Below are 12,156 nucleotides of genomic sequence, written 5' to 3'. Positions count from 1 at the left end.
TGACTTTTTTTGAGCTAGGACCATGGCAGCCTTGATCTCACCAGCAGGGACCTAAGACAGTACTGCACCTAAGCCGTCCATTGATGCATCAGTGCAAAGAATAAAAGGGTACTCAAAATGTGGATGAGCCAACACTACACAGTCAACAAGAGCATTATTAGCTCTTCAAATGTCACACCATAAGCTGGGGTCCAATTCTTCACCATAAGCTGGGGTCCAGACACTTTTTAGAAGCCAACTTTAGGGTTGCTGGTTCTCAGCTGAGAAAACACAATCTCCAAGTGCTTCAGAGCCTCCTGTTCTGATGGAGCAAAGACCAGCAAATAACCAAGATAGCAGAGAAGGCTGGAAAAGTTGAGGTCACGGAAAATGCTAAGCAGTATGAAAATGAAAGATGCCGGGCTGGTGCAAAGGCCCTGAGGAAAGCGATTATGCTCTTATACAGTGCATTCAGAAAGTATTCAGACCCCTTAATTTTTTTCACATTTTGTTATGTTGCATCCTTATGCTAAAATGCTTTAAATTATTTATTTTCACATCAATCTACACTCCATACCCCATAATGACAAAGCAAAAAACAGATTTTTTGATAACTTTGCAAATTTATTAAAAAGTAAAAACTGAAATGTCACATTGACTTAAGTATTCAGACCCTTAACTCAGTACTTAGTTGAAGCACTTTTGGCAGCGTGTACAGCCTCAAGTCTTTTTGGGTATGATGCGACAAGCTTTGCTCACCTGGATTTGGGGATTTTCTGCCATTCTTCTCTGCAGATCCACTCAAGCTCTGTCAGGTTGGATAGGGACTGTAGGTGGACAGCCATTTTCAGGTCTCTCCAGAGATGTTCGATTGGGTTCATGTCCAGGCTCTGGATGGGCCACTCAAGGACAGAGTTGACCCTAAGCCACTCTTGCGTTGTCTTGGCTATGTGCTTAGGGTCACAATATTAGATACTCACATGGGTTAGGTGCACATTCTTAGATTTCCATCAATTTCATTCCGTTCAAATAACTGTACATTTTATCTTCCCAGTTATGTTCAGTGAACAAATAATTTTTATTGCCCCTGAAGAATGGTGAAGTTTCAGCATCATGCTGTACTATCACCTTCAGGTTAGTGGCATCAATACACCCACTGGAGTGCTAAAACTAGCATAATGGATTAAGCTGTACTGGGCTGGTGCACAATGTTAAGACTGGCCGAAAAACTCTCTCCTATTTTCTGAGCCAGATCAGTTTTGATGCCTCCTGTGGTCAGTGCTAAATACAGGCTAAACAGGGTCTAAAATGTTTTGTAATCAGATCACAGGAACCACATAAGAATGTGGTCAAAAATGCATCTGTCCACATCACATTTGAGGTGAAAACACTAATCCGTCCTGTATGCATCCCAGCAGCAGTGAAGCACCACCCCTCACCTGTCAATCAACTGCTGAGCTAAAACAAAAGTTTAAAATTTGCAGTTTACAAGCATCTTTAAAAGGAAATAACTGAACGATCTGAAAACGTAAAAAAGCGGATGCATACACAATATCTTACATACAGTGCATCCGGAAAGTATTCACAGCGCTTCACTTTTTCCACATTTTGTTATGTTACAGCCTTATTCCAAAATGGATTAAATTCATTATTTTCCTCAAAATTCTACAAACAATACCCCATAATGACAAAGTGAAAGAAGTTTGTTTGAAATCTTTGCAAATTTATCACAAAAAAAAAAAAAAAAGAATCACATGTACATAAGTATTCACAGCCTTTGCTCAATACTTTGTTGAAGCACTTTTGGCACCAATTACAGCCTCAAGTCTTTTTGAGTATGATGCTACAAGCTTGGCACACCTATTTTTGGGCAGTTTCTCCCATTCTTCTTTGCAGAACCTCTCAAGCTCCATCAGGTTGGATGGGGAGCGTCGGTGCACAGCCATTTTCAGATCTCTCCAGAGATGTTCAATCGGGTTCAAGTCTGGGCTCTGGCTGGGCCACTCAAGGACATTCACAGAGTTGTCCCGGAGCCACTCCTTTGTGATCTTGGCTGTGTGCTTAGGGTCATTGTCCTGTTGGAAGATGAACCTTCGCCCCAGTCTGAGGTCCAGAGTGCTCTGGAGCAGGTTTTCATCAAGGATGTCTCTGTACATTGCTGGATTCATCTTTCCCTCAATCCTGACTAGTTTCCCAGTTCCTGCCACTGAAAAACATTCCCACATCATGATGCTGCCACCACCATGCTTCACTGTAGGGATGGTATTGGCCAGGTGATGAGCGGTGCCTGGTTTCCTCCAGGCATGACGCTTGCCATTCAGGCCAAAGAGTTCAATCTTTGTTTCTCATTGTCTGAGAGTCCTTCAGGTGCCTTTTGGCAAACTCCAGGCAGGCTGTCATGTGCCTTTTACTGAGGAGTGGCTTCCGTCTGGCCACTCTACCAGACAGGCCTGATTGGTGGAGTGCTGCAGAGATGGTTGTTCTTCTGGAAGGTTCTCCTCTCTCCACAGAGAAATGCTGGAGCTCTGTCAGAGTGATCTTCGGGTTCTTGGTCACCTCCCTGACTAAGGCCCTTCTCCACCGATCGCTCAGTTTGGCCAGGTGGCCAGCTCTAGGAAGAGTCCTGGTGGTTCCAAACTTCTTCCATTTATGGATGATGGAGGCCACTGTGCTCATTGGGACCTTCAATGCTGCAGAAATTTTTCTGCACCCTTCCCCAGATCTGTGTCTCAATACAACCCTGTCTTGGAGGTCTACAGACAATTCCTTGGCTTCATGGCTTGGTTTGTGCTCTGACATGCACTGTTAACTGTGGGACCTTATATAGACAGGTGTGTGCCTTTCCAAATCATGTCCAATCAACTGAATTTACCACAGGTGGACTCCAATCAAGTTGTAGAAACATCTCAAGGATGATCAGTGGAAACAGGATGCACCTGAGCTAAATTTTGAGTGTCATGGCAAAGGCTGTGAATACTTATATACATGTGATTTCTTTCATTTTTTATTTTTAATAAATTTGCAAAGATTTCAAACAAACTTCTTTCATGTTGTCATTATGGGGTATTGTTTGTAGAATTTTGAGGAAAATAATGAATTTAATCCATTTTGGAATAAGGCTGTAACATAACAAAATGTGGAAAAAGTGAAGCGCTATGAATACTTTCCGGATGCACTGTACATATACATATCACGAGAACTTCACGGATCTTCTTAAGTGTGTCTGATATCAACACAGATGACAAGCACGAACACCTGAAGCTCCTTTATTACAGATCATACACTAAAATAACAGATAATTCTGCTTGATGTATTGCGTGTGTGCGTAGATTAAATTTTAACCGCATCTGGGAGAAACAGTGCGCCTTTTTTGTGCTTTCTTTGTCTTTAATGACTTTGCTGTGCTTTAATATCATGCAGTGACACACTGACATAGTGATTGATGTACTGTATGCTGTCATGAAACAGAGACCCTCCCCTCAAAATACGGACACAAGTGGTCAGAGGAGACGCATTTAAGCGACCAGGTGTAAACAGCGTTGCGTCTCACCTGACCACATGTGATTGGATCACACGAGATGCATTGTAATACCAGGTGGAAACAGGGTTCTAATAATTCAGAAGAAATGACATGTTTAGTTGCAGGGTGTTTGACCAGAGTAGAGCTAGCAGTTGGACCCAGGGAAGCACCAACCACTGGATCAACTGTGTGAACACCAAGCTCTACATTAGCTAATACTCTCTCCCTCCCAAAACAATTTGGTGAAATTTAGGACGCCCTCTCATTACAATAGATTGCAGCACCATCAACCCTCCTCAATTGACATGTCACATTAGGTTTGTTTCACAGGGCTAAAGGTGTCTTAGTATCTGATAGTAGGCTGATAGTATCCTCAAACATGTTTCAAACGTAAATTGAAAGCACATCCTGTACATGTAAAAAAGACCACAGGGTAGTCCAAAATAATAAACCATAAAATCACTGCAACATTTACAAATTTGCTAATATTCTAATATACACAGAAAGACACATCAGGTATGCATTGAACATTTTATGTAATTCTACATATAAGAAGCACATGTGTATGTAAAATATACTTTCATGCCTGTTACATTTTTACTTTTTAAAATTATTTGCCACATCACATTTTTTTTTAAAACTTAAAGGTGATTAGGTAAAAAAGTAATATAAAATAAAACAGACTTTCACATACTAGCTTTAAACTAGGTCTGTGTGTATGTGTATAAATGAAGTGCTCTCTGTACTTCCAGTTGTTATAACATCCCCTGAAAACTTTAAACTACTCATGATAACATTTGGCAACTCGGCAACCTGTAAATCCACTTTGCTTACTAACTACACTTTGACATCAACACCATAAATATCTATGATCAAACCGCTACACCGAATGTTCAAAGACAACATTTTCAAGGTGGCTGCGCACCATGTGCGTAGTTTCTCTGGCACATACAGTCAATAATACTTGTGTTTAGGGGTTTGTTCAAATCTCTACCACCAAGTATGAGCAAAAGTAGTGATTGTTTCCAAATAGGTTTCCCAAACATTCCTCATGCCTGCCACTGGTCGATAAACAGGTAGTCCCACCCCAAACTGACACTCTTGGTTGAGCCATAAATTGAAATGTCCAAAGGACCACAAAAATAAACTAAGCAATGTATTGAAAAGGCATTTGAGCCACAGTGTTCATACTCTTTAGGAATTCAACATACGAATTTCTTACTAATAGTTGTCTCTGCATATTAAACTGGTGTAGGGAAAACTATTTTAGGTATTTCAATGTCACTTAAAAGTAGAATTCAGTGAGTGCTCAGCATGAATCATTACATTTGATGTAATATAAATCTGAATTTCAGAGACAAATATCTAACATCGCGTCATAATGGACACTGTTACACAGTATACAAACAGCAGTATGTAAAATTATTAGACAGTAAAACACAGTAGACAGTGAGATTCTGAAGTGTGCAGACAGTTTTCTCTCATAAGGCCACAGGAGCTTAGGAGTCATCACATTTTTAAAAGTTTAAAATAAATAATAGCTGAGAACTGTGAGACTGGCTGCTCTCTTCAAGTGTAAGTGCTTCAGGTATCGAGATAAGTTGTTCCTTGTGAATAAATGTTACTTTTTTGTATTAAACAACACAAATGTGCATTATTTTCACAGTTATTTTTAGTATGTCATAGGTCAACGAACATGTAGGTCACAGGACAATGCACACATGGTGGATGTAGTATGTTCGGGTATGTATTAATACTACACACCTGCATCCCTAAAAAACTTACTCATCAAGTAAGGTCGAGAAGGAAGTTCTTTATCAATTTCTGTACTGGTACATACTCTGAAAGTATGGGAATTTGGACTTAGCCTAAGTGTTCTCCTGCAACAAGTCAAGTCATTTTTATTTGTATAGCACTTTTCACAAAACATCATTTTAAATCGGCTTTAAAGAAAATTATGCTGAAACAGAAAACGGTGCTGTACTGTCTGTAATGTCTTAAAGTTCTCATTAAACAGTTCAAATGAAAAACATGATTGAAAACCATGCTTTACAAATATGTTGGCTTTAGGCCCCTAGGGAGCAAACAAAAGGCAATTCCATAAGATGGTAGTTAATGGAGAAAAAAAAAAAAAAAAAAAAAAAACAGGCTCAGCTGGGGGAGCCAAATCCCCTCTGGCTATTCAGCATGAATAGAATGCCAATATTAGTTATCTACCTGTATGTTTGATAAATGCCATGTATTATTTGAGTAAACTGAGAAGATGTTGATAGGCAATGTTTAAAATTAAAGGATATCAGTTGAACTTGAATGATTAAGTCTTTGATTAAGTCTTTGAAGCCTATCCAGAATTGACTTTGGAAGTGCACATAGATCCAGTGTCCTTTTCTGTTTGGCAGATGAAGGCTTTGTTTGCATTAATTTATTGACCATGTATTCAATTTTAAGAGAGTGTAGTCCATCCTATGACCAAGATGATGTAGGCAGAGTTCAGTGAGGTGTGCCTCAAAATCCGGCTAAAAGTTGTGGCAGTTCATTTCCGGTGAAGTCCATCCTAAGTCAGAGGTACAGGCAGTGGCCAGTGAAGTATCCCTTGTTGTACGGTTGGACTTGGCAGCAGTTCATCCTCTGTGAAGTCCATCATAATAGATTGTGATGCAGACAGTGATCAACAGTAACAGTTGGACAGCAAAAAAGAAACAACCTGCAGTTGAGGATCTCTTATCATATGAGTGTGCAGTCCTTTGTTGCTCCCTATCTGAAAGCTTTTATCCAGGACTAGCAGAGCCTCCATCAGAGCTCTATAACAGCTTAATACATCTGAAAAGACACTGTCAGGAGGATGCCAGCACTATCTAGAGCACCATATAGCCCCTGCTTTATAAAGTCTTCTGCAAACGGTAAACCAGGATGAAAGCTCTCTTTAGACTCATGCAGTCTGGAAATAAATAAAAAGCTACATTATACAGGCTTTGTGAATTTGCATGTCAGGTATGACAGTACAGTGCAATTTTTTTCTTTTCTGTTCAGATTCCGAGCAACACAGGGTTGAGAAAAAGGCAAAAGCAAGCTGGTACGAGCATGTTAATGCTAAAAAATGAAGAATCCAAATTTGCAAATGTGTACTACACATAAATAGTACATACTTCACTGTGAATAGGAAAGTACACACTTTCTAGTGTAGTAAAACAGTACAGCAGTAATGGGATGTACAGAACTAAACTAAATTGTGCTTTAATATCACAGAGCCTTGGTTTGCATATTGTTTGCAATTACATGTTAGCAAAATGAATTGCTTTAATGTCAAAATGAAATGGCGTTTAACTTCTCTAATGTTAATTTTTTTCAAGTGGGTTGCTTCTCAATACTCAAAATGATGCTTCCTCATTTCCTTGCTCCTCCGTTCTACAACCCATAACAGAATGAAAAACAAGAGAGTATGGTGATGTCAGCCAAAAAGAAAAAAGTCGTTTTTGAGGCAGAGCAAGTTATTACATTTTGATGAAAGATTAAAAAGAAACATTTTCTTCCCTTTGGAATAACAAGCACTGATGAATCCTTCACAATAAGAAAAAAGTAAATAGGGTCAGTTTTGATGGCATGTTGAATTCATTGGTACTTCTATGTCCATACAGTATATTTAAAAACTGCTTCTACTTCGTGATTATTTTTATACAACTTAATTATTAAAAAAGCATGCAAACTTACAATACTGATGCAATTTTATGGAGCAATACATGTGAATTTTTGATTACTGTTTGTTGAATTTGGTTATTTTTATGTTTAAAGTTAACATATTTTGGAAATAATACAGAGAGATTGTAAATGTACTGGGATTTTGTACTGAAGTAAAATATATGTTATTGTCAAGATATATGTGAAGTTTGTGATATATTTCAAAGTAGTTTTAATCATAATAATAATTTATAATAATAAAACATTTTATTTGTATAGTGCCTTTCATACATCAAAGTGCTTCATATATCAAAAATGAAAATTCAAAAGAAAGTGACTGCAATAAAATAAAATGCTTTTAAAAAATATGTTAAATAACATATTGCCCTGAAACTGCAAAAACTGTCTGGTTATGTTACCTTGTTTCCCTGAAAGGAGGGAACGAGTCACTGTGTCAGTAGCTGACGCTATGGTAACTCCTCCCAGGAGTGACGATCTCTGAAGCCCTTTCAAATCACTCCAATTTATTGGCAGATACCACTTGATGTTTAGTATGCATCATCGCGAGCATATACACTGGCGGACAAAGGTTTGAAAAAAATTTATGATTTTGCTGTTTCGGAAGGAAATTGGTACTTTAATTCACCAAACTGGCATTCAACTGATCACAAAGTATAGTCAGGACATTACTGGTGTAAAAAACAGCACCATCACTATTTGAAATAAGTCATATTTGATCAAATCTAGACAGGCCCCATTTCCAGCAGCCATCACTCCAACATCTTATCCTTGAGTAATCATGCTAAATTGCTAATTTGGTACTAGAAAATCACTTGCCATCATATCAAACTCAGCTGAAAGCTATCTGTTTCATTAAATGAAGCTTAACATTGTCTTTGTTTTTAAGTTGCCACAGTATGCAATAGCCTGGCATGTCATGACCCAATATTAGGTCAAAAATGGCAAAAAAGAAACAGCTTTCTCTAGAAACTCGTCAGTCAATCATTGTTTGGAGGAATGAAGGCTATACAATGCTTGAAATTGCCAAAAAACTGAAGATTTCATACACTACAGTCTTCAAAGACAAAGGACAACTTGCTCTAACAAGGACATAAAAAGATGTGGAAGGCCCAGATACAACTAAACAAGAGAATAAGTACATCAGAGTCTCTAGTTTGAGAAACAGATGCCTCACATGTCATCAGCTGACAGCTTCATTGAATTCTACCCGCTCAACACCAGTTTCATGTACAACAGTAAAGAGAAAACTCATGGGTGCAGGCCTTATGGGAAGAATTGCAAAGAAAAAGCCACTTTTGAAACAGAAAAACAAAAAAGAAAAGGTTAGAATGGTTACAGCTAGACTGTAAGGTGCGTGAGAAGTGCCCGCAAGACAGCCACATCTATGGCAAGTGCTACAGGAAGCGTGGGGTGAAATGTCTGGACAAACTGACAGCTAGAATGCCAAGGATCTCCAAAGCTGTCATTGCTGCATGTGGAGTATTTTTTGATGAGATCTCTTTGAAGTAGTTTAAGTAGTTAATTTTTTTCAAATTGTAATAGTAATTTTTCATGTTATTTATGTCCTGACTATACATTGTTATCAGCTGAATGCCACTTTGTTGAATAAAAGTATCAATTTCTTTTCATAAGAGCAAAATCTGTACATTATTCCAAACTTTTGGCCACCAGTGTAAACCGGAACACAACCCCATTCTATCAGGATTTTTCGATTGAAGGGAAGAGAGTGAATCTCTCCGTCCCATAACTGCTAGAAATCAGTAGTGCGGCAAGCGTTCGCAGTCCCCAAGCATACGTTCCCTCCTTTCAGGTAACCAAGGTTGCCACCATAACCTGATCGTTCCCTCCTTTCACTGAACCAAGGTTAATGTCATAACCTGATCATTCCCTTTCAAATCCGTCAATTGGACAAATGTAAATTAAAGCTGACGCTATAGAAATTTAATACCATCAAGCTGTGCTACTGATTCACACACACAAGTTTCCCCTTTTATATTGAAAAATAGGAAGGAAAAAAGAGAAAACTCAAACCATTCAAGGTTAGATAATTTAACAATGACATTACCCATATAATTTAACAATGACATTACCCAGATAGCACTGTACAACCATCGCTATCCTAACTGTGGTGGGGGAAAAGTTTAAAACATTGCTCTCCACACTGGAAAGAGCCAAAGATCAACATGGTCATGAGACCAATAGTCAGAACACAGTGACACTAGCTAATAAGGTAGTGAACATTGAGAAATGAACCCTCCTTTGCAGCAAGAATCTGGTAAGAGTATATAAAACCTGCCAAAATTGTTAGAGCAACCAACAGCCTGCTGCCAGATAGAAGTACTCCAAGGATACACCTTTAGCCCAAGCCAAGTAGGAGGCCATGCTCCTGGTAGAGTGAACCTTAACACTCATGGGACACTGCACACCTTGTGAATCACAAGTACAAGTACAATGAAGTATAATGGCATGGACAACCAAGTGAGAAAGTCTTTGTTTAGAGATGGCCAAACATTTTATATGGCCTCCAAAGCATGCAAAAGCTTATCCTTCAGCCTGAATTAACTCGTACAGTCATTGTTCATGTATAGCGACCAGCATAAGCAGTCCCTGTGCCTCGTCCGACTCAAACAGAGGAGAAAGTAAAGCAGGTAAGGTTACAACTTGAGCTCTGAATGGAGTAGCCAAAACCTTGGGCACATAACCCTCCCTAGGCTTGAGCACGACAAGCCCAGTCTGAACTCTAAACAAGTATCATGGACCGATCAGGCCTGAAGATCCCCCATACATTTAACTGAAGCAAAAGCAAATCTTCATAGAGAGTTTGCACAAGCTTGCTGCATGAGTGGCTCAAACGGGGTTCTCAAAAGCACATTCAGCACATGCACAAAGTCCCAGACCAGGACAGTAGCAGGACAAGAGGGTCTCAGCCGTCTCGCTACCTGCCAGAACTTGATGACCAAGGAGTGTGTGCCCACAGACAAATCACCCATAAGATCATGGCCCATTACTATAGCAGGGACATACACATTGTGCGTGGATGGAGTGAGCCCTGAATCAAAACACTCTTGCAAAAAGTAAAGCACTGTCTGCACAGGGCAATGCAACGTGTCCTTAACCCGGGGAGGAGCATCAGTCAGCAAAAACCCGTTATTTCAAGGCACACAAGAGCCTCATCGATGGAGCTCTGGCCTGTAATATGGTGTCGAGCACTGGCTGCGACAATCCATCTGTGACATGAAGTTTCAACAGTTCCGGCCAAAGATGCCAGATCGTGCCTCATGCCTACAAGAGTAGATCTCTCCTCAGTAGAATCCTCCAAAATGGGGGCATCCAACAGCTCTACCAGCTCCAGGAACCAAGGCCGGTTGGGCCACTTGGACGCAACCAACAGCACCGTTTCCCTGCATAACACTTGGAGAAGCAAATGAATGGGAGGGAATGCATGCTTGCGTTTCGCTGGGCTTTTGTGAGCTAGTGCATCTAAGCCCAGTGGAGCCTGTGTCATGGAGTACCAGAGGTGACAGTGCATGGTCTCTGGAGAGGCAAACAGGTCCAGTTTCCCCGAAAACCTCCCAAATTCATAGAACGGTCTGAGATTAAGCTTTCACTCACCCTGCCTGCCACCTTGAGCAAATCTGCACCACAGTTCAGGTGCCCAGGGTTGAGCAATGCACGTACTGACAGGAGATGCCTCTCGCAACAGAGGAGGAGCTGGCGTGCCAGGTTCAATTTATGTTGATTTATGTATGCCACAACTGCAGTGTTGTCTGTCTGCATCAGTACGTGAAAGACTAGGAAGACTGTAAGTAGTTCCAGGCGATTTATGTGCCACACCACCCGCACACCTGTCCAGGTTTTAAAGGCTGGAAAAACATCACAAATGGCTCCCCAGTCTGTGTTGAACACGTCCATCGTGAAAACTTTGCATCTAACCACCTGGCCGAGCACAACATCTTTCTGATAAAACAAAGGTGCTTTCCAAATGGTTAGAGCAGCTAAACAGCAGCACATCAGACTCAAGCAACCATGTCGTAATGAATGACGAGGCACCCTCGAGTTGGCCCAGCACTGAAGAGGCCTCATATGTAACAAGCCCAGCGTGGTGACAGCGGCTGCGGCAGTCATCAGCCCCAAGCTTCATTACCAAAAAGGAAACTTGCAGACTGGGCACCAACACACTTTTCGATTAACTGACTCTGAGGACCAAATGCTCCAAATGTGTGAGCAACAGGTCCCCGTGCTCGCACACTTGCTCCTCTGGCTGCACTTAACTAAACCAGTCTTTAAGGTAATTAAAAATATGGACATCAACTTTTCGTGAATGTGCAGGGAGCTAGGATCATGTCTAAGGGCAGGACTCTGAACCAGGTTTTTTGCCAACAAAAACCTCTACTATTGATTTATAAACATTTTTGTAAACTAAAATAAAATTAATATTTAAAAGTAAATATTTTTTTAAAAACTAAATGAAAATAAAAACAGTTATTGAAAAACTAACTGAAATAAAATAATAATGATCAAAAAGTAATTATCGTTTTCATAATCATGGAGCGGACTCAACAAATGGCAGAAAAATCTGACCTGTGTAACACGAGATCATATTAAACTGGTGACGTGCTGTAGCCCGAGAGGAAGAACACGCACTTCGCAGGCCAGATGCACTCCAAAGAGCTCACAAGGATACAGAGAGCAAAGTATGGGCAAATTATATAAACATACTAAATAAGTAACACACAGAATCAATGATGCTGTGAAATAAAGCACATCTGGCATTCCGTGGGAGCAAAAATTAGATGTTAGAAATCTAAGCCTAAATCTAAGAGTAAATCTAAGCGTAAACCCAGCTGTTATTTCCTTTTGTCTGTGATGCATCCTTTATTTAAGTTCAAATACTAAGGAAGGAATTGATCTAAATAAACACAAACTCCTAAACTTCTATGTGCAGTCAGAGCTGCTTTATG

At 40.0% G+C, this 12,156-nt stretch overlaps 1 protein-coding gene across 1 annotated transcript in view; it reads right to left on the bottom strand.

Annotated features, from left to right (window-relative positions):
* Positions 1–4,030: 4,030 nt before the first annotated feature.
* atg7 (ATG7 autophagy related 7 homolog (S. cerevisiae)) overlaps positions 4,031–12,156 on the bottom strand; it is a 79,065-nt gene continuing 70,939 nt past the window's right edge. The window contains 1 exon segment of the mRNA XM_051672336.1: positions 4,031–6,437. Coding sequence (XP_051528296.1) covers positions 6,311–6,437 — 127 coding nt within the window. The 3' untranslated portion in view covers positions 4,031–6,310.

This window comes from Myxocyprinus asiaticus, chromosome 35 (genome assembly GCF_019703515.2).
Source record: "Myxocyprinus asiaticus isolate MX2 ecotype Aquarium Trade chromosome 35, UBuf_Myxa_2, whole genome shotgun sequence".
In the NCBI taxonomy this organism is placed as follows: Eukaryota; Metazoa; Chordata; class Actinopteri; order Cypriniformes; family Catostomidae; genus Myxocyprinus; species Myxocyprinus asiaticus.
This window is presented reverse-complemented; position numbering and strand designations above follow the sequence as displayed.